Source organism: Harmonia axyridis, chromosome 2 (genome assembly GCF_914767665.1).
Source record: "Harmonia axyridis chromosome 2, icHarAxyr1.1, whole genome shotgun sequence".
Taxonomy (NCBI): domain Eukaryota; kingdom Metazoa; phylum Arthropoda; class Insecta; order Coleoptera; family Coccinellidae; genus Harmonia; species Harmonia axyridis.
In genome coordinates, this window is record NC_059502.1 from 57,261,566 (window position 1) to 57,289,528 (window position 27,963).

Sequence of the window (27,963 nt, forward strand, 5' to 3'; positions counted from 1 at the left end):
AAATTTTCGGGTTTGTGAATAAAGTTCTTTCCCTATTCTTGTATTTAAGTATTTATTGTTATGGTCGTGGATAAAACATATTATTCAACTTGCGGTAATAGTCATAACTCACTTGATGAATTACAGCACTCGCCTGCGGCTCGTGCTGCAAACTTCATCTGCGTGGGTTATGACCTACATAACCGCTCGTTGAATAATATACTAATTATTGATATCATGCATAAAATATTACAGTAATTCAGTTCACATCATTCAGAAATGTTAAAAAACGTGAATGTTATTAGCATTTCATATTCTAAGCTAACAATTAAAGCTTAAGTATCATCGGTCATCAACTCGATTGATAACTGATTAATTTTATTGATATCATTCATACAATATTTCTGTAGTCTCTATAATTTTGACGAAATGATGAAATAGCCTTTTCACTTCTGAACACAAAGTTAAATTATGAATTTTAAGAACAACTGATAAATTTCAATGATATCATTCGTACAATATAAGAGTATTTCTATATATGATAAATTCAGGTAATATGATGAAATATTATTATAGGTACATCTCTAACAAAATCAAAGATTATCATGGAAAATTGTTAATGTCAATATAAATTTAATACAGAATTCGAGCGTTACATTTTGACATGAGAAACCACATGACATCGTGGTTTTAATATTGTGTTTATTTGTGGTTTTTTATATTTATTTTCATAGCATCAATCAAATCATGAATCAGCTTGAATACTGTTTATGACAGGAGGAGAATTTCATTCATTGCATTTCTATCCCAAAAAATATCAATATGATAATACTGGCATACCATATAACATTTAATTTCTCATCTTCCATCCTTGAAGCAAATGCACAGACCTATTTGATTTGTTGTCATAAAAATAATAATACTATTTCTCTATCGCTCTTTTTTTCAATCCAAGAGGGTATCCATTTTCAGGAATAAAACCGAAAGCATTTTTGTTGAATTTGATCGGTATTTCAGTTTTCTCAATTGGCACAACTTCAAAATGACGGAAAAGGTAAAAAAGCAAAGCCTTAACTTCCATGAGGGCAAATCTTGAACCAATGCAATTCCTTGGACCAATTCCAAAGGGCATGTAGGTATAAGGATCGATATTATGTTTGTTCTCTGGTGAAAATCGTTCTGGGTCGAATTTTTCCGGGTTTGGGAAATATTTCGGATCGAAGTGCATTCCTAAGATGGGGATCAGCAGTATAGAACCCTCTTTGAGTGTTAAGGGCTTTTCTCCAGGAAGTTCAGGTTCAATTGTGTACTCTTTCGTAACAACTCTGTCAGTCAGAATGCCATTAGGCCATTTCCTCAAAGCCTCTGAAAAATATAGAAGAATATGTTAGCTTATTGTTTCTATTGTGAAGGGTTTTCTAATAATAGGTTACATTTTGAAAAGCCCGCTATCTAGACAGCTGTCACTTTTGAAACTGTCATATTTTTACATTTGGCATGCAAATCCTACGCCATACCAAAATTGAACGATATGCGCTTCAACAACACATTGATATTGGTTAGTGATGTGAAGGATATTACTTCCGCAGTCCGTAGTGTTGACGATAATCAAGGTTTGTTGATTTCTCGTCGATATTGAGAAATATACATTGTACGAATCCACCGCCTCTTCATTGGAAGAGCGGCTTTCCTCTGATCAAGGGGTGGTAGTTTTATTGAAGATGTTAATTGAATTCTTTTTCCTTTAGTAAGGGAGAAAGTGTGGGTGAGGCCTGTCGCACTAGGGACAGGACTTAGTGTTAAGCTGAATTTTTCTTTAGGAACAGGTCTAGTGATAACTGAAAGGCATAAGCTCTTTTATAATTTTACTAACAAAAAAATTATACAAAATTGAACAAAAATTAATCTTCGGAAGGACTTGTTTCAAACTGGCTGGTCTCTTTTATTCCCTTGAAACTTCACAAAGCTACTGGAGATTTCAGAACATAGGACAGAACAAACAAACAAAAAATTGAAATGTTGAATTTCTCAACTTGCTACCTGTTAATTCCCTAGATGGATAATCCTTCAAATGTACTCTCACACAACACTATCGCGAAATGTATCTCGAACTCATGTAACTTTGTCGAACCGATACCGTTATTGCCTAATCTTCAAATCTATTAATTCGACTATCAACCCGTGACAGAACCACAAAAAAAAAATATTATTGAATTTCCCAAACTCTTAACTGCGCTTCAAACTTACTTATCTCCAAAAAATACTTATACCGCCTAACTTCTACTAACTACAGATTTCCACGATCTACCTTTAACTCGTAACTTCCTAATTTCCGCGACCAATTTCCGAACCGATTCTTGAGTTTCCCTGAACTCCCCGGGACTAACTGTTTCCCGAAACTTACTCGTCACTAACTCTAACTTCCGCGACGAACTCCTCTTGAGTTGCCCTCGACTCCCCGAAAATTACTCGTAAATAACTGATTGATTTTTCTATGATTTGGCCTAAGGTTACTTATTTCCTGCCCTCGATGGGCGTACCTTCAAAAATGACGTCTTGGATTTTTTTCCGTAGTTGCCAAGTTTTTCTCTTCCCACGGATCGAATGTTCCCATAAGGAGACCACTCAACAAACTTCGATAAAACTAATTTTTAACACCCTAAAAGTTATATTCTTATCGCCTGAGGTCGAGACTGCACCTAAGTATCGACTTGTACAAAAATATTTCTATCATCCAGATTTGACAAATAGGACAAATAGGGAACCAATAAATTTCGCACTTTATTAGTCGCCACCAAGTCTAGTGTCAAGTGCCTGACCTAACATCGTCTTCGAAAAGGGTCTCGTCTACCTACCGCACGTTGGCGACGTCCAGACTCAATAATCGAGAATCTTAAATTCCCGATTATCACAACATTCCAAAATTTTTGTTTAAATACCAAATAACATGCATGTATGACTCAATATATTAATAACGAAAATACACATTATTTTGCATAAGTCTTTACAGGTTCAGTTGACATAAAGCTCGAGCCGGTCGGTCACCAGCAACGTCGTATTTTCTAATAAGCAGAATTTTCGCATTTGAGGTTTGTAGAATCTAAAAATGATTGTTGAAAAGCCTCTACATATTCAACGTATCACGGTTTGCTGAGGTTCTTGGCTGGTGTTGTGAATGGACCTTCATTATAATTTCACTGAATCGGAGTCGTTACGGCTCTGTTAGCCTACCGAGAATTGCGACCAAATTGATATTTCGTTCTTAACCAAAACCAGGGTGGCCATCAATGCTGTTAAAAAAACCGACGACATCCTTAGGAGCCTTGGCTATTACTTTGTGAGAACCCAAAAATAACATTTCTATTTGAGTGTTTCTTAGTCCAGTCAGACTTGGGCATTTGCACACTATGTGTTCGGTCGTTTCTACCTCCTTTCCACAGAGTCTGCAGATATCATCTGATGACTTACCCATGCGGTACAACAGGTATTTGCACCGACAGTGGCCTGTCAGCAGTCCCACCATTACCTGAAGTTCCCCAACACACTTGCCAGAAAAGGCTCCAAGGATCCAAGAAGTATCTGGGATCTTAGTAAGAATATGCTACACCTCCTCACTGGATTCCTTACAGGGCATTGCCGCCTTAGGAAACACCTCATGAGAATGAGTCTAATAGAAAATGACGAGTGCAGATTCTGTGGGGAGGAGGAAGAAACTCCGGATCACCTGGTGATGGAATGCCTCGCCATCGCTAGCTAACGCAAAACCTACCTTGGACACGAAACTTATAGAAGTGAGGAATTAACCTCCTTGCAGCCATCCCAAATATTGCTGCAGGACCCTGCCTGAGCAAGACCCGGAGTATACCTCCAGATGGTTCTCCTATATGTCCCTCTCCTATTATTGAACGGCTGCCTTGTATTGGTATTTCCCATTCTCACAGAAGGACCAACTGGTGTTAACCTTGATGTCGTTTTTGTTAGTTCATCGGCTTTTTCATTTCCTGCAATAATACAATGCCCCGGTACCCATAGTAGAGTTACTTTATTGCCTCTGGCCAGTTGCTTTATATTACGATACTTCCACGACAGTAGAAACCCCTGGCTATATGAATCCAGGGACCTCAGTGTGGCCTAGCTCTCTGAAGTGATGTTAATACGTGCCCCTTTGAGGTTTCTTTTGAGACACTCTTGAGCGCAAATATATATAGTATAGGCAAATAGAGTCCCGTTTGGCAAGATAGAGGGATCAATTCCCAGGGATCTAGAGATCCTCGTTTTAGGCCCATATACCCCAATATCTGTGCCTTTTTATCCTAGCGATGTAAGAAGTCCATTGCACTGCAAAGACCGTTTCAGAGGGTGATAGATAGTTGGCATCACATCCGAGGGTTTTGCCAGGAGCTTTGGGTCTTATTGATGTCCAATGTCCATGTGTTCTTTCCAGTTTTCATGAAGGAGATTCTCATTGCGGGATATTTTTATTGCTTCCATCAAGCTGAATTTCCTCACATGTAAATGTAAGGGAGGTAGATCGAGTACACCCTCAAGCGTGATTGGACCTTACTTTTCGAAAAGGAGGATGGTGCAACTGTTACTGTGAATGGATTGCGCTACCGAGGAAAATTTACTGTTTTTTTTTCTCAATTAATCATGATTGGCCACCGAAATATTGTAATTCAACACTTTTTTCGCAGGTGCCATGTGAAAAATAACGCCAATGCTACAAAATCGAATCAAGACTTTCAAGATGACATTCATGAAGTTATACAGCCGAAAATTTACGAATTGGCCTTGAAAAATTTCATGAAAAGGATATGGCGCTGCACCCGTATTTGTAGCGGTCATTTGGCTGAAATCGTTTTTCATTGCTCATGTCACACCTTTTTCTTCATAATGAACTAAACATCCATTTATTTCTTTCAAAATATACTCGTTTTTTTCATCAAAATGGAACCTCTTTTCGGAAAACCCTTCAATCAAAGATGCCATATCATTAATGTCCAAAAATTCAGGGTAACTAAATATGTTTAAGTATGAATCTAACGAGTCGCTCAAATCTTCATCATATGATTGCTATTTAATAATTAATATCCATTATCGTAAACACGTTAGAACTTACCAGAAACCACCATATCCAAATAAGTCATGTTCATCACTTTGTTATAAGATGGTTTGTCATCTTCTGGCCAATTTTCATCAATTTCATCAATCAGTTTTTTCTGTACGTCTGGATTTATTGCCAATTCATATACAGTTTGACATATAAGAGTTGCAACTCCTTCAAAACCGGCAAGGAAGAATATGAAGGCTTGAGCAGCAATATCCAAATCGGTTAGTTCGATATTTGAAGTCTTCATCTCTAATTGTTCTTTTACAACTGCAAAACCACCGTCCTCTTCTTCTTGATCTTCTTTTGTATTCAGTTGACCTTTTCTAGCGTCTAGAAGCAAGCCTAAGACATCGGGACGTTTGATGTTGTTTTCTTCTCTCATTCTTAGGGTGTCTTTTACTAAATTTATGAAGAAGTCTTGAACTTTTTTGGAGATTATTGGTACTTTCAAAATCTACAAAAAAACGGATATATAGTAAATATAGGATGTCCGTCATTGGATTTCATATATATCCAAAACGTAAACATTGAAATAACTTATTGATATCGACTACAGTTAATTGACAACCACACCCGATGTCCCCGAATTGTAAAAAATGAAAATTTCAAGGGGCTGAATTTTTTTTTTTCACAGGTTGATTATTGTTAATAATAAACCAAAAGATCTTATAAACGAAATGACCAAAATAAAGGTCAGCCCCAACTTTTCGTAGATATAATAAGTGATTATGTTGATCATATGGCAAATAATATATTCAAAAATGTATAACTTCGAAAAATAAATGCTATAAAAAATATTGTATTCATTTTCATCGTAGCAAAACAAGTTTTCAATTTAATGTTGATTTTTTTTCATTCTGTCCAGACGTATGATTTTTTATTTTTTTCCCTTTAGTTTCTGTTTCAAAAATTCATGGATCGTATTTTTGGGCTAGGAGCATTAATGCGGTATAGCAATTGTTTTTCATACTAAATTTTATGCAAAAAGCTCTTATACTTTCCGAGTAAAGATCTAGATAGTATAGATAGTTGGTTTTTATTCGATTTTTGTATTCTACTCATTCCAAAACATTTCAGGGGGGGTTTAAATTTTATTTTCTTTGAACGATGAATCACTCAACATTTTGAATATTTAATACTTGATGATTGTTGAGTGATACTTGTTACGTGCTATTTGTTATTTGATAATACATACTAGCTATTATTTCAAAACATTTCAGGGGGTTTAAATTTCATTTTTTTCGAACGATGAATGATTGAACGCTGGTTACCTTTTGGTTATTTTTTACTTCATGATTGAAAAGTGATACTTGTTACGTGCTATGTTAGTTAATAATACACCCTTTATTCCTGCATTTTTATGACGATGTAATAACTCAATTTAATGAACGTTAATACTTCTAAACGAAGTGCGTATAAAAAAACAGAATGATAAAAGGACTTAAAACTGACCTCTTCCGGTTTGTGTACGATAAAGACTCCGATGATAAACAAATAGTGTCATAGAAGGCGTGGAGATGATTATCAAACATATTAATTTCGATTATCGATATACTATTAGACGTAGATTGACTTTTTATGAGATTCTGTTTTCAAATAGTTGGGAATATCAAATATTGAGTATATACAAATAATTTTATCAGTGCTCCTTGAAATCAGATTTTCATAACATGAAACACTTTACTGCGCTCATTATTTGTAAATTAAGTTAATCTTATCATAATATTTGATTTGATTCGCTGATTACGAAAATGAACATTATCTTATTTTCAATATTCTCAACAACGATTTTAGTATGGAATGAAGAATTGAAGACTACAGAAAACTCAAATAAAAAATCAAAATAATTTTCTGAGACAAAGCATACTTACAGAAGCTAGTTTTGGTGATAACTGAAATAAGCAAAACGCAATTTTTAGTCTGATACTGGTAAAATCGAGGCTTTGTCGACCCATTTTGAAGAAAGTATTGTTTCTATCTTTCAGAGAGTCGACCTGAAGACCAAAAGCACAACTCGCTATAACGTCACTCGTGAATCTACATATAGAATCTTTGAATTCAACCTCAATAAGATCCTCTTTCTTCTCCAAGAAATGTTCAGTAAATAGGTTTGCATTTTGACAAATCAGTACAAACATTGACTTCATTTTGCTGCTGGTGAAGGTTGGACTGAGGGTAGACCTCATATCTTTCCATGATTGTCCTGAAAACACAGATTAATAATGAAAGGTTCTCAAGACTTTGACTTATTTATATGTTGTATGCACATCAATGATCATTATTATGTTATTCTAAATCCTCAAATGAGGAAACTAAATGCAATGAATGAATGGAATGATGATGGCAGAAAATAGCACTTTCACTAATCGTATCAAAAAATTCAACAAATTACTGATTTGAATTCAATTACTCCTTCGAAGAAAGCTAAACTGTTCAAGACTCATTGGAACAGTTCAAACAAAATCCGGGTAACAACCAGTTCAACGATTTCATCGTGAACAGCTCTGGATATGATCCAGCAGCCACTTTCAGGTTATTATAAAAAGTCTGGAGAGAAACACTCACAATGAAAACTTTCTAAAAGGTGTTTTTTTCAGAGCTATAGAACTATAAATTGCAATAAAACAACGATGGATTATTCGATTGACATGAATTTCCGCAAGATAATCTTGTGGCATTACATTTTCAATATGATTTCGGGCATATGACCGCCACAGCTGGCTCGGATATAGTCCGATCTGGACGTCCAATTTTCTATGACTTTTTCCAACATTTGTGGCCGTAAATCGGCAATAACACGGCGAATGTTGTCTTCCAAATGGTCAAGGCTTTGTGGCTTATCCGCATAGACCGATGACGTTACATAGCCCCACAGAAAGTTGTCTAGCGGTGTTAAATCGCAAGATCTTGGAGGCCAATTCACAGGTCCAAAACGTGAAATTAGGCGGTCACCAAACGTGTCTTTCAATAAATCGATTGTGGCACGAGCTGTGTGACATGTTGCGCCGTCTTGTTGGAACCACAGCTCCTGGAAATCATGGTTGTTCAATTCAGGAATGAAAAAATTAGTAATCATGACTCTATACCGATCACCATTGACTGTAACGTTCTGGCCATCATCGTTTTTGAAGAAGTACGGACCAATGATTCCACCAGCCCATAAAGCGCACCAAACAGTCAGTTTTTCTGGATGTAACGGTGTTTCGACATACACTTGAGGATTAGCTTCACTCCAAATGCGGCAGTTTTGTTTGTTGACGTAGCCATTCAACCAGAAGTCCGCTTCATCGCTAAATAAAATAAAATGGACATAGTGCGCGATACGTATTCCGCACAGAACCATTATTTTCGAAATAAAATTGCACTATTTGCAAGCGTTGTTTAGGCGTGAGTCTATTCATGATGAATTGCCAAGCCAAACTGAGAATAAATCACTTGACAGTTGTTAAATCGGTCGCCATCTTGACCAGTAATGCCAACTTAAAGTTATATACCTCGAAAAAAACACCCGTTATGTAGCGATCAAATCAAATTAATGTTTGCATTAATCGCTAATGTGAAAACATCGGCTTCCAAATAATTCGGAAGCGAAGGTAGTATATGTTTTTCGTCTTTGTGAGATATATATTGATTTTATCCATCTTTCAATGAGGGTAATATGGAATTCTGTTTGATTGGTTGGGTTGCCATGTGTTATTTATTATAAAGGCGGCTTAGGAAATTCGGTTTGAAGATTTTTATTACACGGATTGTTGACGAACGCAGCGGAGCAAAACAAAGTAATATTGTTTTAAAGAATCAAGGATTAAATATGAAAAGGCGGCCAGAAAACTATGCCGAATTGCCGCCCCCCAAAAGGAAACAGTCGCTTCAAGGTTTCACCTCTAACATACAGCTGGCTGCACGTCCGAGCGCAAAGAATCGAATCTGAGGACGGATTCGACATCACTGAGTCGAACAATCGTTTCCTGAAAAAATCAATAAATCATTGAAAACTATACAGGGTGTCCCGTAAAGACCACGTCAAACCGGGGGAGAATGTAGATCAAAGGATAACCCACCTGCTATGACAAAATTCCCACAATAAAAGTTTTACCGTTTTCGAGATATATTTTTTTTTGAAAATAATGAATTTTTGCCCCTTTCAATAGTTTTTCCCTTACGGTTGGTACAATTTTACATCTTTCTGGTTAATTTTTTCTGTAAAATATTGCTGAAGAATGATTTTAACGTATACATCAAAAACATCCTCCGAAAATTTTAAAAGGGGGCTATGAGATATATTTTTATTGAAAATTTTAGTAGTGGATTATTTTGTTCCTGAAGTTAAGCCCATCGTAGTGGAAAAAAAATGTACCGAGCTGCTGCTGCACATTACACCAATAAATTGTCTATTTTATAGTGATTTCAAAGAGGTATCACACAAGTCATTTGTTATTCAAAGAAAAAAGATATGGCTGTTTTTATCCAAATGGGTACGTTTCTGACAAAATCAAGTTTGTCAATTCTGTTAAGAAATCTTCGATGTTGCATTACTTAGTGAAAAATGGCAATTGTTTACGAGCGAAAAAATTACTCGCATAATTATTCACCTCAACGAAATTCAATTTTGCCGGCAAATTTTGGAAAACATCATGCAGATCCAGATTTTTTCAATAAGATCATTTGAACCGACGAGTCTTTCTGTACCAAGGATGCGTACATGAATCTCCACAATTTGCATAGCTGGAATATCTTAAATCCACACGAGGTGAGAGAAGATAGATCACAGTATCGGTTCAATATCAATTTATGGACTGGAATATTTAATTTTGCAATTTTGGGCCCGATCGAACTGCCGTCATCACTGAACGCAAACAATTATTTGGAATTTTTAACCAACCAGCTGCCCATTTTATTGGAAGATGTACCACTGGCGCTGCGACGTAGTCTGTGGTTTCAACATGATGGATGCCCAGCACATTACGGACTCGAAGTTACCGCACATTTGAATAGAACTTATCCCCACCGGTGGATTGGAAGAGAAGGTGAAATTTTGTGGCCTCCTCGTTCACCTGACCTAAATCCTATGGACTTTTATTATTGGGGCTGCCTAAAAGACAAAGTATACGCAACACCCATACGTGATGAAGACGAATTGAGAGAACGTATCCGCAATTCGGCTTCATCACGTATGGGTGTTGCGTATACTTTGTCTTTTAGGCAGCCCCAATATTAAAAATCCAGAGGATTTAAGTCTTCATGTACCCATCCTTGGTACAGAAAGACTCGTCGGTCCAAATGATCTTATTAAAAAAATCTGGATCTGCATGATGTTTTCCAAAATTTGCCGGCAAAATTGAATTTCGTTGAGGTGAATAATTATGCGAGTAATTTTTTCGCTCGTAAACAATTGCCATTTTTCACTAAGTAATGCAACATCGAAGATTTCTTAACAGAATTGACAAACTTGATTTTGTCAGAAACGTACCCATTTGGATAAAAACAGCCATATCTTTTTTCTTTGAATAACAAATGACTTGTGTGATACCTCTTTGAAATCACTATAAAATAGACAATTTATTGGTGTAATGTGCAGCAGCAGCTCGGTACATTTTTTTTCCACTACGATGGGCTAAACTTCAGGAACGAAATAATCCACTACCAAAATTTTCAATAAAAATATTTCTCATAGCCCCCTTTTAAAATTTTCGGAGGATGTTTTTGATGTATACGTTAAAATCATTCTTCAGAAATATTTTACAGAAAAAATTAACCAGAAAGATGTTAAATTGTACCAACCGTAAGGGAAAAACTATTGAAAGGGGCAAAAATTCATTATTTTCAACAAAAAAAAAATATCTCGAAAACGTTGAGACTTTTATAATGGGAATTTTGTCATAGCAGGTGGGTTATCCTTTGATCTACATTCTCCCTCGGTTTGACGTGGTCTTTACGGGACACCCTGTATGTGTGAAAGGGGATCTGTGGGTTGAATGACATTTCAAATCTTTTAAAGAATATACAGTATTTTCCAATAAGAGGTTTCATTTTAGATAGTTAGCTTTTCGCAACTGTCATTTTTGAAGCTGTGATCATTTGACATTAAGTAAAAACTACCCCATTACTGAAGATGGAACGATACACGCTTACTTATTCGAAAATGAGGCTGGTGTATCTGTTAAAGTGACGGTACAAAGCTATGATTTTTTATGGCCGGAATTGGAAAATATTCATTTGGACTACGTTTTTCATTTTCAACAAGACATTCAGTCATGCCACACAAGCAATGAAGCAAATCAAAATTTGTATGGAAATTTGTTATTTCTCAAAGGGGGGATCATAATTGGCCACAAGATCATGTGATTTCACACATTTAGACTATTTTTTTGGGGTCACTTGGGAGACGAGGTCTCTGCTAATTCTTCACAATCAATTTCATATCTCAAAGATGGAATTTGTGAAATTATCGAGGAATTCAGACGCAAATGAGGGAATTATACATGGAAAATTCCTTGAAAAGATTATGATGCTGCAACCGTAATGGTGACCATTTAGCAGATATCGTTTTCCATCTTAAATTTAAATTTCTTTCTGAAGGGTGTTTTTTTTAGGGCTATAGAACTTTAAATTGCAATAAAAGAACGATGGATTATTCGATTGACATGAATTTTATTTATCCGCAAGATAATCTTGTGGCATTACATTTTAAATATGATTTCTGGCATATAACAGCCACGGCTGGCTCGGATGTAGTCCAATCTGGACGTCCAATTTTCGATGACTTTTTCCAACATTTGTGGCCGTATATCGGCAATAACACGGCGAATGTTGTCTTCCAAATGGTCAAGGGTTTGTGGCTTATCCGCATAGACCAATGACTTTACATAGCACCACAGAAAGTAGTCTAGCGGTGTTAAATCACAAGATCTTGGAGGCCAATTCACAGGTCCAAAACGTGAAATTAGGCGGTCACCAAACGTGTCTTTCAATTAATCGATTGTGGCACGAGCTGTGTGACATGTTGCGCCGTTTTGTTGGAACCATAGCTCCTGAACATCATGGTTCTTCAATGTAGGAATGACAAAGTTAGGCTCTATACCGGTCACCATTGACTGTAACGTTCTGGCCATCATCGTTTTTGAAGAAGTACGGACCAATGATTCCACCAGCCCATAAAGCGCACCAAACAGTCAGTTTTTCTGGATGTAACGGTGTTTCGACATACACTTGAGGATTAGCATCACTCCAAAAGCGGCAGTTTTGTTTGTTGACATAGCCATTCAACCAGAAGTGCGCTTCATCGCTAAATAAAATAAAATGGACATAGTTCGCGATACGTATTCCGCACAGAACCATTATTTTCGAAATGAAATTGCACTATTTGCAAGCGTTGTTCAGGCGTGAATCTATTCATGATGAATTGCCAAACCAAACTGAGAATAAATCATTTGACAGCTGTTAAATCGGTCGCCATCTTGAACAGTAATGCCAACTTGAAGCCTCGAAAAAAAACACCCTATATTTACAATTGAATAAACAAACTATTGCTCTTAAAACTTACTCGTTTTTTTTGATTAAAATGAAACCTCTTATTGGAAAACCTTATTCGAAAAGCAGTACCTTTGAGATTTATCAGGTTCTTAGAGAATAACACATCAGTTCCTTCTGCTGCAAAGTTTCTACGATTGAGGAAATATTCGAAATCCTTCACGCACAATTTCTTGATGATGTCTGGAGTTCGAATAACAAGTGCAGGAAGAAAAAATTGATATAGCCCATAATACCTACAAAATGGAAAAACACATCACGAAACTGTTGTTATTGGTTCATAGTTTTCGAAAAGAAACAATTTCTACAGGACTTCATGCATCTTATTGCATGAAAATTCAAGAAAGCAATGACCTGGTGTCATGAGCTGTTGAGTGCTCGTTCATTCATGCGCATATTGCAGCGTTGAATACCACATAACTGAATTCAAAAAAGTGGTCAATCTCAAGCAATATTTTGAAGAATGATAAAAACACCGGAAATTGATACGGTTTTCCTTATAAACTTATTTACGAAGCCACTTGTTTTAGCCCTTTTTGATTATTATGATGTTTAGTTTTGGCAACGTCGCGGATTCTGGGAAATCGAGACGTATGTATTGTCAGATGAATTATTAAGATGTATCGGTTCATCGGCGGTCGGAAATAATAGTTAAAGGTTGTTAGTATAAAGTTTTCGGTGTTTATTATAGCGGTTTTTGGTGTAATTAACGGACATTTTAAATATATTAGGATTACAGTTCATTAGAAGGTCAGTTTGCATTGTATAAGTCCCATTTTGTTCCATTTCAATCCTTTACCCTGTTCCTTTACTTCCTTATACAGTGCGGTGCTGTGTGGAATAGCAGAGAGCAGTTTATTTTGGTAAGATTATTATAACATCAATTTATTGGTTCAAATATAGGGAAAATGCTACATTTTTTGGTCCTTCGAGCCGGATTTTTTGAACTTTAATTCAAGTTTCGGTTACATTTATTTAGGTTTCAATCGGTATACAGAGTTTCGGAACTCATTTTCATTTCATTCCTAATTGTATTCGGAAATATTAATTCAGTTTATTTTGTTCGTTCATACGGTATTGAGCGAAGTAAAAACGTGCGGTAGTTTTTTTGTATTTTTTCAGCGGTTATCAAATTCGGGTCCCAGAGTAAGCCTTGTTGCCAAGCGTACACAAAAGTATTCAATTCACAGTTTAGACTCGCGGGGTTAGTTTCCGAGTATTCTGCGCACTTGACTTTCAACACAATGGGTGGAACGTCAACTGAACGGAAAATTAAGATGCTTATTGCTAAGAAAGAATCTTTATTTTCGATACTGCAGAATTTATTGGATTTGTCAAAATCATTAACAAGTGAAGTAGCTAAAACTAAATTTTTAACAATGGTCAGTTCAATTAATTCAACAAAGAATGACCTGCTGAAAATAATAGATAATATAACAGAGCTCAGTTTTGAAATTAATGATGAGTTCGAACCAGACTTCAATATATTTAGAACCATTGATGAAATGTGTTGTCACATTCAATTTTCAGCGGCTAAGTTGGAACGAGAACAAATTCAGAAAGATGTTTCTTCGGTTAATGTTGAACCTCAGGGAAGTTTGATACGTAATCTTCCTACACTACCGAAGATTGAATTGCCGGAATTTTCGGGAAATATTAGAGAATGGGAAACCTTTTATTCAATATTCAAGAGTTTGATACATGAAAATAAATTACTTACGGATACTGATAAAGTGAATTATTTAGTAGGTCGTTTGAAAGGTTCTGCGTTGACTATTTGTTCTTCGTTAGCTCCTACTGGAGAAAATTATGAAATCATTTGGAATTCGCTTGTGGAAAAATATCAGGATAAGCGCGCTCTTGCAACTAATTATCTACGCCAAATTTTAGAGTTCAAATCGATACAGGGTGAGTCATCTAAGGGTCTCAATATATTTTTGGAAAAATTTGATTGTGCGGTACAGGCTTTGAAGAAGCTTAAATTAGATGATATGTCGGACTTCATTTTAATGCATCAGGCCCTTTCTAAGCTTGATTCTGATACGGTGAGATCGTTTGAAATGACTATTAGGGGTAATGGGATACCTACCTATGAAAATGTGATTAAGTTTGTTAAGGAACAATCGAAAATTTTGGCTCTAAATCAGCAATCAACCCTTAGTAGAGGTGATAGCTATAAAACTCGTAATTCGAAATCCTTTTTTGTACAGGGTGGGCAAATAAGCGAGGTAAGCGGCTATATCTCAGGAACCACTCATCGTAGAGACTTGCGGTAAAAAATTTTACCACTAAAGTAAAGAAAAGAAAACACTGGAAATTGTTTTGAAGTTCATACCTCCACCGCTAGGAGGCGTAATAGCTACCGTCGAGTAGAAAAATGAATTTTACTCGAAAAATTTTCATATTAAGTTGGAAAAAAAATATCATCACTGTAAACCTTGGAAAATTCTCCATCTGTTTGAATTGTCACTTTCGATTTTGCGACATGAAATAAGGGTGGGGGAAAGATAGAAATCTGACTGATTGAAATGTCTGTAACTTCAGTTTGGCTCAACATTTTTGAGCAAATTAGATCTTATTTGAGAGACAACATCTTGTTGATTAAGGAAAAAATATACTCATGATGAATTTGATTCAGCTGCTTCCGATAGGGAGCGCTAAGTCAGAAGTTCATTGTTTTGTTCATTTTTCTCTGAAATTTCAAATGTAATGATAGGATTTTCTTAACAGAAACAAAAATTTTATTGAATTTGCATGAAAAAACCTGAAGGTCGCAAAGCGATAATTTCAGGCGTTCTGAAGTTATGGCCGAAAGAAGATATTCTTCAACTGATGCACTGCGAAAAACCAAATTGAGTCTTCAAGTTCTAACAGAATCAGAAATCCCATCAAATTTGTATGAAAAAACCAGAAGGTCGCAAAGCGATAGCTTCAGGGGTTCTCTAGTTATGGACGAAAAGAGATATTCTTCAACTGATGCACTGAAAAACTGAATTGTGTCTTTTTTCGTCCATAACTAGAGAACCCCTGAAGCTATCGCTTTTCGACCTTTTGGTTTTTTCATACAAATTTGATGGGATTTCTGATTCTGTTAGAACTTGAAGACTCAATTTGGTTTTTCGCAGTGCATCAGTTGAAGAATATCTTCTTTCGGCCATAACTTCAGAACGCCTGAAATTATCGCTTTGCGACCTTTAGGTTTTTTCATGCAAATTCAATGAAATTTTTGTTTCTGTTAAGAAAATCCTATCATTACATTTGAAATTTCAGAGAAAAATGAACAAAACAATGAACTTCTGACTTAGCGCTCCCTATCGGAAGCAGCTGAATCAAATTCATCATGAGTATATTTTTTCCTTAATCAACAAGATGTTGTCTCTCAAATAAGATCTAATTTGCTCAAAAATGTTGAGCCAAACTGAAGTTACAGACATTTCAATCAGTCAGATTTCTATCTTTCCCCCACCCTTATTTCATGTCGCAAAATCGAAAGTGACAATTCAAACAGATGGAGAATTTTCCAAGGTTTACAGTGATGATATTTTTTTTCCAACTTAATATGAAAATTTTTCGAGTAAAATTCATTTTTCTACTCGACGGTAGCTATTACGCCTCCTAGCGGTGGAGGTATGAACTTCAAAACAATTTCCAGTGTTTTCTTTTCTTTACTTTAGTGGTAAAATTTTTTACCGCAAGTCTCTACGATGAGTGGTTCCTGAGATATAGCCGCTTACCTCGCTTATTTGCCCACCCTGTACATCAAAATAATTCTTGCGTAGGAATGGATCGGTCGAATATATGTATTTTTTGTAATCGGAAAAATCATTCGCTGAGTAAATGTGACAAATTTAAACAATTGTCGCCATCTAAACGATATGCTACAGTACGGGATAACAACTGGTGCTATAATTGCTTATCGTCAAATCACGGAGTAAGAGACTGTCCTTCAGACAAATTATGTTCAGAGTGTTCCAGAAAACACCACTTCCTATTACATTTAGGACGTATACGGGGTGAAATGGAAAAATATCCAAATTCGAAATCGGATTCGAATACAAATACGTTGGTTTCAACAAATAACAATTTTTGTGCTACTGCTATGGGTGATCGGGATACTCATACGGTTTTATTGTCGACGGTTGTGGTAAATGTTTTGAACGGTTCGGGTAGTTTGAAGAAAGCCAGGTTTTTAGTAGATAGTGGCAGTCAAGTTAACTTACTTACTTATAGGTGTTGTAAGAAATTAGGATTGAAGTTTTCACAATGTTCAACGTCAATTCATGGGGTTGGATTCAGTTCAAATTCAATTAAAGGTTTTACAAGTATTATTGTTTCGTCTAGGTATGATTTTACTAAGAAATATTCTATTGAGGCATTTTTAGTAGATAAAATTACGGATAAACTTCCAATAGCCAAAATTGATCGCGGTGTTTTAAATAATTTTGGAAATATACAATTGGCAGATGAAAAATTTGACGAACCGGCTGAAGTTGATGGCATTTTGGGGGCGGATCTTTTCTCGATTATTGTGGGTAATTCGGTACCATCAGCATCGGGATCTCCAGTGGCGGTACAAACGGTATTTGGTCATATGATTATGGGAAAAGTTCGTAAGTTAGAGTCAAAGGGGGAGTTCGGTGTATTCTTCAGTTTAAGGGAGGAGTGTCGGTTAAATGACTTGGTTAATAAATTTTGGGAGATGGAACAAGTTCCAAAGAATATTTTGCCGGACCCAGCAGAAGTAATATGCGAAAATTTGTTTTCTACATCTTTAAGTAGAGATTATGAGGGACGTTTCACGGTAGCGCTTCCTTTTAAGAATTCTCCGAATACTTTGGGTAATTCTAAGACAACGGCGTTGATTCGGCTCTATTCATTAGAAAGAAGGTTGGCGAAATTTCCGGAGTTTCGTTTGAGTTATAATGAGATAATGAAAGAAGCAATTCAGTTAGGATATATGCATTTGGTTGAGGATGAATATTTAAAAGATTCGGAACCTGCGTATTACATTCCTCATCATGCTATTGTTAAGCAAGGTAGTTCGAGTACGCCAATTCGTGTGGTTTTAGATGCTAGTACATCATCCGATAATGATGTTTCGTTGAACGACATTTTACATGGTGGTCCAAAACTACAAACCGATCTATTTTCTTTATTGCTGAATTTTAGGTTGTTTCGAATAGCGATTACAGCGGATATTCGACGAATGTATCATCAAATAAGATTAGTTGATCATCAATGGAGGTTTCAAAGATTGCTTTGGCGTTTCAGTCCTGATGATCCGGTTCGGGTATATGAATTCAATCGTTTAGCATTTGGGGTGAAATCAAGTCCATATTTAGCTCTTCGTACTATAAAGCAATTGATAAAAGAAAATGGATGTAGTTATCCTTTAGCAACGAAAATAGTTTCGACAGATGTTTACATAGATGATTTGGTTTGCAGCATTCCTTCGGAAGAGGAAGCATTCAATTTGTATTCACAATCAGTGTCATTATTCGCAGAAGGAAAATTCGAGTTAGTTAAGTGGTCTTCTAACTCTCTCGATCTATTGAAGTTAATTCCTAGTGATCAACAACTTGTAAATTCGGTAACATTTAAAACAGACACAAAAATTTTAGGTATGTACTGGAACCCGGAGACTGATTATTTAAAATTTTTCTTTCAAGTTCCAGATTCAAAATGTACGAAGCGTATAATATTGTCCACTGTGGCTCGATGTTATGATCCATTGGGACTTCTTGCACCATTTATATTACACTTGAAACTTTTGATAAAGGAATTGTGGAAACGGACTTTGGGTTGGGATGAGGATGTAACGGAGGATATATCGAAAAGTTGGTCAATATTGAGAAAAGAATGGCCGATACTTGAGCATTTTCAGTTTGCAAGACATTCTGGTGTTGTGACAACGTCTCCTATTATGTTGATTGCTTTTGCAGATGCGAGTAAAGATGGTTACGGTGCGGTTGTTTACGTGAGAACAATCGGAGATGATGGTAAAATCGTTGTTAATTTATTATGCGCAAAATCTAAAGTATCCCCGACTAAATTAATTACAATTCCTAGATTGGAATTAGCTGCGGCTTTACTTTTATCCCAATTAGTAAAACGTGTAACAGAAGAGTTTGAAAAACGGATTATCATATCGAAGATAATAGCATTTTCAGATTCTTCGACGGTTATTCAATGGTTGGATACTGTATTTCTGAAAGACATATATGTGGCGAATCGGGTATACCAAATAAAAGAAAATTGTCCTAAAGCACAATGGTTTCACATCTCCGGAGTAACAAATCCCGCTGATATTTTGTCTAGAGGTTGTATTCCCTCACAATTAATTGATAATCCTTTATGGATGTCCGGTCCAATTTGGTTACAATCTTCAGACAGAGATTGGCCTATCACTGGGGAGACTTGTTTAAGAGATTCTGAAGAAGAAATAGAACAAACTGGGTGTTATGTATCTATTCAAAATGAAGTGAATGAATCGTTTTATACAATGTTTTCGAGAGTGTCGTCGTGGGTTTCTATTTTGCGGATTACGGTTTGGGTACTTAGATTTTTGAAGAAGCTTCCCAAGAGAAAATTTATTATAGCAGATGATTTGAAAAAAGCGGAGATCGTATTGATAAAAATTGTTCAGAGTAAAGCATTCGGATCGGAAATAATGTTATTGAATTCAGAAAAAGAGATCTATGGAAAATTACGCAAATTGACTCCTTTCATCCAAGATGGAGTTCTCAGGGTGGGGGGGCGATTAGCAAATTCTTCGCTCAAGTTTACTAGCCAACACCCTATTTTACTTCCAGGCAAAGATCCTTTTACAGTAAAATTAATTCAATACTATCATAAAATAAATCTCCATACTGGTTCATTTCTTTTGGAAGCATTGTTGAGACAAAAATATTGGATAGTAGGTGGTCGTAATGTGATACGACAGCAGATACATGCATGTAATCGTTGTTTTAGGGTAAATCCTAGAAATAATTATCCTCTGATGGCGAATTTGCCTGCTTCAAGGGTGAATCCTACAAAAGTGTTTTCTCAAACGGGGGTAGATTACTTTGGACCGTTCGAAATATCACTCGGTAAAAATAGAAAGACTCAAGTATATAAGGGATATGTTTGTTTGTTTATATGTATGAGCGTAAAAGCAGTTCATTTGGAACTCGTCAGTTCATTATCTACGGATCATTTTTTGCAAGCCTTTAAACGGTTTATATCTCGAAGGGGTACTTGTAATGTTTTGTATTCGGATAGGGGCACTAACTTTGTGGGTGCTAAAAAAGTTCTTCGCGAAATTAATGAATTTATTAACTCGGATCAATTCATAACTTCTTTTCAAAATGAATTAGCTTTGAATGGTATTGAGTGGAAATTTAATACGGCCGGGGCACCCCACATGGGCGGTTTGTGGGAGAGCAATGTTAAATCGGCTAAGAATCTGATTTATAAGGTAGTAGGTACTCAAATTCTAACTTTTGAAGAGTTCAGCACTCTTCTTACGCAGGTGGAAGCTTTATTGAATTCACGTCCTCTTTGTCGTCTGTCATCAGATTCAAGTGCACCGGAAGCATTAACCCCTTCACATTTTTTGACAATGTCACCATTAAAATGTATTCCATCGCATGATTGGTCGAATATCAAGTTGAATAGGCTTGATCGTTTTCAACTGATTGACCGGATGGTTCAGGATTTCTGGAAGCGCTGGAAATTAGAGTATCTAACGACTTTACAAACTCGGGAGAAATGGCATTTGAAATGCTCAAATATTGAAGTTGGCACGGTTGTCATATTAAAATGTGAAAATTCGCCACCACTGCATTGGCCATTGGCGTTGGTCACAGAGGTCCATCCCGGAAAAGATGGTATAGTCCGTAATGTAACGGTGAAAACGAGTAAAGGTACCTATACACGACCTGTAGTAAAGGTATGTCCTTTACCGACCCAGTAGTCAGAAGAGTTGACTACTATATATATTTTTTTTTGGTAGGTTAGTTTTTGTTTCTTTTTTGGTGAATTTTTTTTTTATAGTGGATGATTTTGACAAGTTCATTTATGAAAGGTATTTGATTTCAAAGTGTCTGAAATCGAGTTTTCAGGGCGGGGGGTATGTTTTAGCCCTTTTTGATTATTATGATGTTTAGTTTTGGCAACGTCGCGGATTCTGGGAAATCGAGACGTATGTATTGTCAGATGAATTATTAAGATGTATCGGTTCATCGGCGGTCGGAAATAATAGTTAAAGGTTGTTAGTATAAAGTTTTCGGTGTTTATTATAGCGGTTTTTGGTGTAATTAACGGACATTTTAAATATATTAGGATTACAGTTCATTAGAAGGTCAGTTTGCATTGTATAAGTCCCATTTTGTTCCATTTCAATCCTTTACCCTGTTCCTTTACTTCCTTATACAGTGCGGTGCTGTGTGGAATAGCAGAGAGCAGTTTATTTTGGTAAGATTATTATAACATCAATTTATTGGTTCAAATATAGGGAAAATGCTACACCACTCATTGTCTGATATTACCCTTAGAGACCTAACGATATTCGGTTTTTCATAAATAACATTTGAAAGAATGGAATTATCGATTCAAAGGACCAGGTAACAGCCTAATGGAAAAATTGTTACCGGTTAATTTTTCTGAAAAAAGTCGATGGGTCCAACTCAATACTATGACTACATACATGGTGTTGAAATTGAAAAATGTCATTTCTTTGAAGTAACATTTCTCGTAGGAAAACTAGAAATCTTGAATGCGTGACAAATATTACTTACCCATAAGGTAACAATTTGAGACTGGTTTTTAATAAAAAACATTGAACAATGAAATAAATTGTACAGGGTGTCCCGAATTCGATGCTCACTGAGAGCATCTCTGAAAAAATTTTCAAAGACACCTGATCTCTTTTTTCGGAATAATTAGATATCATAAAGGAGATGATAGATACCTTTCGAACAGAAACCAAGATATAGCGAAATATTTGAAAACAGTCATTTTTCAGAAACGTTCTGTAACTCGAAACCGAATCAAGATATATCTATGACTTTCTGATATCTAATTTTTTCGAAAAAAGGAATCGGGGGCTTTGAAGATTAATTCTCTAAGTCTTATAGTTCTTGAGATGTATGCAGTGAGCATCGAATTTGAGACACCATGTACAATGTATTTCATTGTACAATGACAAACTAGCAATAAGTAAACGCCAACGTGTCTTTTACCATTTCTCTATTAAATTTTCATTGTATACAACTTTTGTAATAACAGCTGCCCCTTTCATAATGATATATTATCCTGTGTTTCTATGTATGAGTGTAGACTATTATTATTATCTCAAAACCTGGTCATAGCAAGGCTTATACTCGACATTATAATACCTAGTCTACTCGAACAAAAAGTAATGACAAACAATTGGAAAATTCCACGGAAGACTTTTTCCAATACACGGTGAACAATGAACTAAACGCATTTCAATTTGAATAATGTTTAACTCACCCCCTTATATTCTTATTGAAATATTTGTGGCACAAAAGTCTTTCATTCAAGATGTTTTCCTTCTAGAAATGTTACTTTAAAGAAATTCCATTTTCCAACTTCGACACTCTGTATCTCGAAAACTAGTAATAGTATTGAGATGGATTTTTCTTTGGGGGCACGTGAAAGAAGACAATACTCCAAAATCGATTAAAGATCTTATAGATGGAATTCATGAAATTATCGAGGACATGGAAAATTTCATGAAAAGAATTTGTGGTGCAACCGTATCCTTGGCGGCCATTTGGAATATATCGTTTTGCATCGTTAATGACGTACCTTCCTCTTCACAATAAAATGACAATCATTGATTTCTCATGCTTTCTCGAAATGAAACCTCTCATTGGGAAACCCTGATGTATTTGATTGAATATTTTTGCCGCAAAGTTAGACCACAAATAGTTACACAGACACACAGTTCCTTAAGTAAAATCTAATATTTACTGGTATATTTGATGGTGATATAGGTGATGTTTCCTCGTAATGACATGAACATTAATGTGTTATGGAAATAATAAATTATTGTTGAAAATTTCCACTTATTTGGATGGTAGATCAATCATCAAAATAATTCCTTAACCTACATAACCTAACCTAACAGATGATAGGCCAGGTCAGGTTAAAAACCATAAAAAATAATTCCTTACCTAACAGATAATAGGTTAGGTTAAGAATTATTTTATTATGGTTTTTAATGATGGCGAACTAGTTCCACGATTCCCACGATTCTTTCTTCGATTTAAAATAAATTATTAATTTTTTTGAATTGTTTTTGGGAATAATGTCATCAATCTTCAGATTGCAGACAAAAGATGAACGGGCTTTGAATTAATCATTTCCATAACGTTGCTCCAAAAATTCTTACCCACCCAGAACCTCTGTTCACTCCCTAACCCGTTCAATAAATCTGCATAAATATTAGTTATATTTATCATTAAAAATCATCATGAATCATTCTAGAATGCTCCTTTTCAATTAAATATTGAAAAATACGAGGATCGGTTCCGTAAACATTTAACAAATTTGGATTTTGGAAAATCGCTCGGACCCGTCATTGTTTTCTGAGAATTGCGCTCATCATGCGGTCATCAAAAATGCCCATAGCCTCATTTAATTTTTATAGTGTTTTAGTGTGAGTTTCGCGGAAACTATGATTTTCATCTTATCACTAACGACAGCTATGATGATTTAGGAAAAAAACATCGATCAGAGGAGAAATTACTGAATAGAAATTGGCAATCATCTTGTATTGTTTATATACTTTATAAAATTGCAAGCGACGCTCATGTTCATCTACATCAATTCACAATTCGTGCGATTAATTTGATTTGTTATGGAAAAAATTCTATTATTTTTTGTGAATCCAATGAATGGACTTTCTACACTGTGTCCGTAAAGTATGGAACAAATTCATTTTTAGCTAAATAGACCATTTTAAGAAATAATCCTGAAACACGTCGATTTTCGTTTTTAATTTACCGTATTTCGAAATAACAATCTGATATACAGGGTGAATTACTTTCGAGTAATGACATCGCCGTAATTTTTTTAAAGGGAACACCCCCATTTTGTCTCAGTTTTACGATTACTCTTTCTGAGCTGATTCCAAAAATGTATCACATGTTGATTTCTATTGGTCCTGTACCAAAATACAAAAATATAATAGTTTTGTGTGTGCTCATAAAGTAACACGTAACATTCTTTATTAGTTAAATTAACAATATTATCAAAAATACTTATTGTCTAGCGGCAATTGGTTTGAATGTAACACCCTGTAGTTTGTTATATTTTCAGATCAATAAAAATAAGCTGTTTCCAAACATGTTTGGTACTTGTGGTCTAGCAGACAGAATATGAAAGAAATCATTTTTTATCAATAAAAAAACATGGTCGTCTACTTTTTCATGAAATGTCATTATTTGTTTATTGCCGCTAGACAATAAGTATGATATTTTTGATATTATTGTTAATTTAACTAATAAAGAATGTTACGCGTTACTTCATGAGCACACCCAAAACTATTGTATTTTTGTCCACCCTGTACCAATTGGAATCAACATGTGATACATTTTTGGAATCAGCTCAGCTAGAGTAATCGGAAAATTGAGACAAAATGGGGGTGTTCCATTTGAAAAAACTGACGGTGACGTCATTACTCGAAAGTAATTGACCCTGTATATTAGATTATTTTTTTAAAATACGGTAAATTAAAATCAAAAATCGACGTATTTCAGGATTATTTCTTAAAATGGTCTGTTTAGCTGAAAATGAATTTGTTCCATACTTTACGGACACAGTGTATATTGTGCTCAATGTTGAATTAGCACTGACCTATGCTAATACTTCAATATTTGCAGCTCCATTCATAACTGTAAACACGCGTTAACGATTTCATTCTCTTTTTGCCACTGTACCAAAACTCCTGAACTCCTGAAATACTCGAGAATAAGAGATGTGAATCTGAACAAAGAAAATACCGCTGTATGGGAATTTTCAGGAATCAATTTGAGCATTTATTGGATTCGATATTCAGAACACTCATTTGGTTTTTTTCATCAAATTTCACCCAATTGCCCTTTTCATTGAAATTCATAATCACTTTTATTCTCCAGATAAATTCAGAGGTGATTAAATTTCAAACCGAATATCACTCAAACGAATAATCAGATCTTGAAACATTTTCACTGTCATATTCAGGATGACTTTCAATAACATATCGCATGACCCATCTTTTCAATTCAATCCCTAAATATCATTTGATAATACATAGTTCTTATGTGAAAAAATTTTCAAAATCGGAATTATTCTACCTTCCTTTCAATGAGACACCGTGTATATAAAATAATCCTTCGAAATTTCATGCCGAATTTCAAGAGCATCGTATCACCGGAACTCATCATCAAGATAAAATAACCGACAACGATGACATGATAATAAATCAACTTATACAGGGTATCCCGGAAAGAAAGCGACAAACGGATACCATGGACGCGTATCAAGAGATTTCAATGACCTGAGTGCCTTCGGATATACAGGGTGATGTTCATGTTATGGGTGAAATTTTATAGTTCAATAACTCTTCAACTAATTAACTGAATCTTTTCAACTTTTGTAGTTTTGTCACCCTTTATTATCGACTTACTTCAATATTTCTGAAATTGACTAGGACTAGGAAAATTTCAGACTTTTTTATTTTCATGAATTCCTAATAAAAATTTAAAATCTGTGGTTGACATCGGCATACAGGCCTAAAATGGTGGAATTCAAAGTTTTTCAATTAATTTGCTCTTTTTTGTTCTTTCTAGTTTGTTGATCGAAAGTTTTCTCAAACAAATTCTTTTCATTTATGAACAATTTTTGTAGGATTTGATATATTAATCTGAACTCTCTACTTGAAGAATAGTATTCTTTTTCAGTCATTAAAATAATAAAAATTATATTGTTTACGTTCAGGGTCACTGATATCGTCTGAAATTCTGCTAGACCAGTTGTGTTTTTTCAATTTGAGAAAAATTCAAGGACGGCGTTCGTAAAAGGTGACAAAAATTCAAAATTTGGAATAATTCTACCGATGAGTTCAAGATTTATCAAAATATGAAATTGCCTCCATAAAGGAATGTTTATTGATTACCCTGTATGACAAGCAGAGATTTTGAATTTTATCACGAATTAATTCTTTGTGGTTCAGAAATAAAAAAAATATTCATGTTCATGTACAGGGTGATCAAATATTTACGAAAATAGAAAAAGTCTGAAATTTTCCTAGTCCAAATCAATTTTGTTCGATTTCAGAAATATTGAAGGAAGGCGATAGTAAAGGGTGAAAAAACTTCAGAATTTGAAATTATTTCGGTCGATTAGTTATTAAACAGTGAAATTTTACTCATAAGATGAACATGATTCTTTTCTGTATAATAAGTATCCAAGTTCTGCGATCTCTGATAGGAGCATGAATGAACAAGCGCTCAAAAGATCCTGATACCAAATCTGTGTCGAATTTTTTCGCAGGCTGCTTGACGATTATCAAATGAATGCTTCTGGAAAATATTAAATCATAACCTTTCATTGGGTAGTGTATTATACATTCTCCTAGTTTGATCTATGAAGCTCTCCAAACCAAAGATAACACCAAAGTTGTCCCCAAACACAGGAATCACTCGTCCTGTTTTCACATTTCGTTCTTTCCAATAATTGAATGGTTTGATAGCCAAAAAATATACCAATGTTATCAGTATAGATAACAGTAGAATAAATGCAATCATCTGAAAATAAACATGAAGTATAAATAAATAAAATCAATATTGAAATTTTTCAAGTTGCAATAACCAGATAACAGTCATCATAGTTAATTAATTCACACAAAAAATTCAATTTTTGATGTATATCAATTCCTCAGCATAAAACAGTTTCGAGGATTTATGTTGATTTTTCTTCGGAAGTTTTCCGTGTTTTTTGCAGGCTTAATGTATGATCTCGAATCTTCAAGATCTGGAAATACATACTTTTTATTTTGATTATAGATATAGGTTATTTTTGTATTTTGTTGCTCACAATTTGTCAGTTATATTATTGATGTGCTATTTTTTATATAAAGAAAAGTGGATGATCGGCTTTGGCCGAATTCTGTTCCTCTTGGCTAACCTAACATAATGGAGGATTGGGTCAACAAACATTATTATTACTATTCGGATTTTAATTAAGTGTTCCAATGATGAATTTCGAAATTTTTGGAATTTTTACTTCAATATGAAGAAATACATACATACATTTATAGTTCATCAAAAAAAAATTCATACGCTCTCGTGTTTTTCAATTTGAAAATTCAGGATATCAATACATGGAAATATTACCAAATAAGAAAGCAATAAATGACAATTGGTTTGAGGTAATGTTTCAGAAAACATTGTAATTGAATGATAATGAAAAAAATTCGAAATTCACTATATAAAAGGAAAACGATAATTTTTTTGGATCAGTGGGTGTATTCCAATCTGCTATATAAAAGTTTCTTTCAACAATTGAAAAAATCGATCAAGTGATTTCCGCACAGAATCAAAATTAATCTGCACTGAACAACCTAGTGAGAAAAGTAATGTAGACCTTTAGGAAATCGATGAATTTCAAAGGATAAATGCTGGAAAAAATATCCTTTGGCGAAAACAATGAATTGATCGATTTTGTCAATATTCAGTAGAATAAAAACAAACACTATAAATTGTATTTTAGGTCAATGCTAAACAACCGGAAACACTTTACAGCTTTACAACTGATAATTTATGTCATCTGAGTTGTTAACTTCATTAGATTAGAATCGATTATATAAAATTGATGGTAAATACATGACTGTAAATCTTTTATTCATTTAACAGTAATCCCTATTGGAAAATCTCAATTATGAGATAATTTGAGCCATTTCATTATATTTATGTGAATCTAGTTGACCGAAAAATTTTTGTATTTGATTTTGGTAATTTCAATTGTTGATACGTAGTAATGGTTTTATTATTTTTATCTCACTTAATATGAAATTCGTTGGTTTTACCTCATACGTGATTTTGTGTGGGAGAAAATCTGTCCTTCAGGCAAAAAAAATATTTTTCAACAATTTCCCAGCTCGAGTAAATTATTGTGTAATAAAGTAGGACCTACCTTTATTTAACTTAAGTTCGCATCCTCTCTCAAACAAACAACACTGTACTGATGATCGAATCAACTGGATGACAGCCGCATGTTTTCAATGTTTATTTATCGTTCCCAAGGTCGGATGACTTAAGCCTATCAATTTTCCAAATAAAGCTTTTCAATCA

At 34.9% G+C, this 27,963-nt stretch overlaps 1 protein-coding gene across 1 annotated transcript; it reads right to left on the reverse strand.

The window, feature by feature from the left end:
- Positions 1–322: 322 nt before the first annotated feature.
- On the reverse strand, positions 323–27,963 carry LOC123673908 (cytochrome P450 9e2-like). The gene is made up of 6 exons (XM_045608670.1): positions 27,806–27,963; positions 26,216–26,418; positions 12,692–12,855; positions 6,961–7,292; positions 5,099–5,543; positions 323–1,344 (listed from the first exon to the last, which is right to left on the reverse strand). The coding sequence occupies exons 2-6, from the start codon at positions 26,416–26,418 to the stop codon at positions 902–904; spliced, it is 1,587 nt and encodes a 528-aa protein (XP_045464626.1). The 5' UTR covers positions 27,806–27,963; the 3' UTR covers positions 323–901.

Coding starts and splice junctions, on each gene's coding strand:
- LOC123673908 (XM_045608670.1), bottom strand. CDS start 26,418: ATGATTGCATTTATTCTACTGTTATCTATACTGATAACATTGGTATAT. Junction 5,544..6,960: donor TATCACCAAAACTAGCTTCT/GTAAGTATGCTT, acceptor GTTTTTTTGTAG/ATTTTGAAAGTACCAATAAT. Junction 1,345..5,098: donor TTTGGATATGGTGGTTTCTG/GTAAGTTCTAAC, acceptor TATATTTTTCAG/AGGCTTTGAGGAAATGGCCT.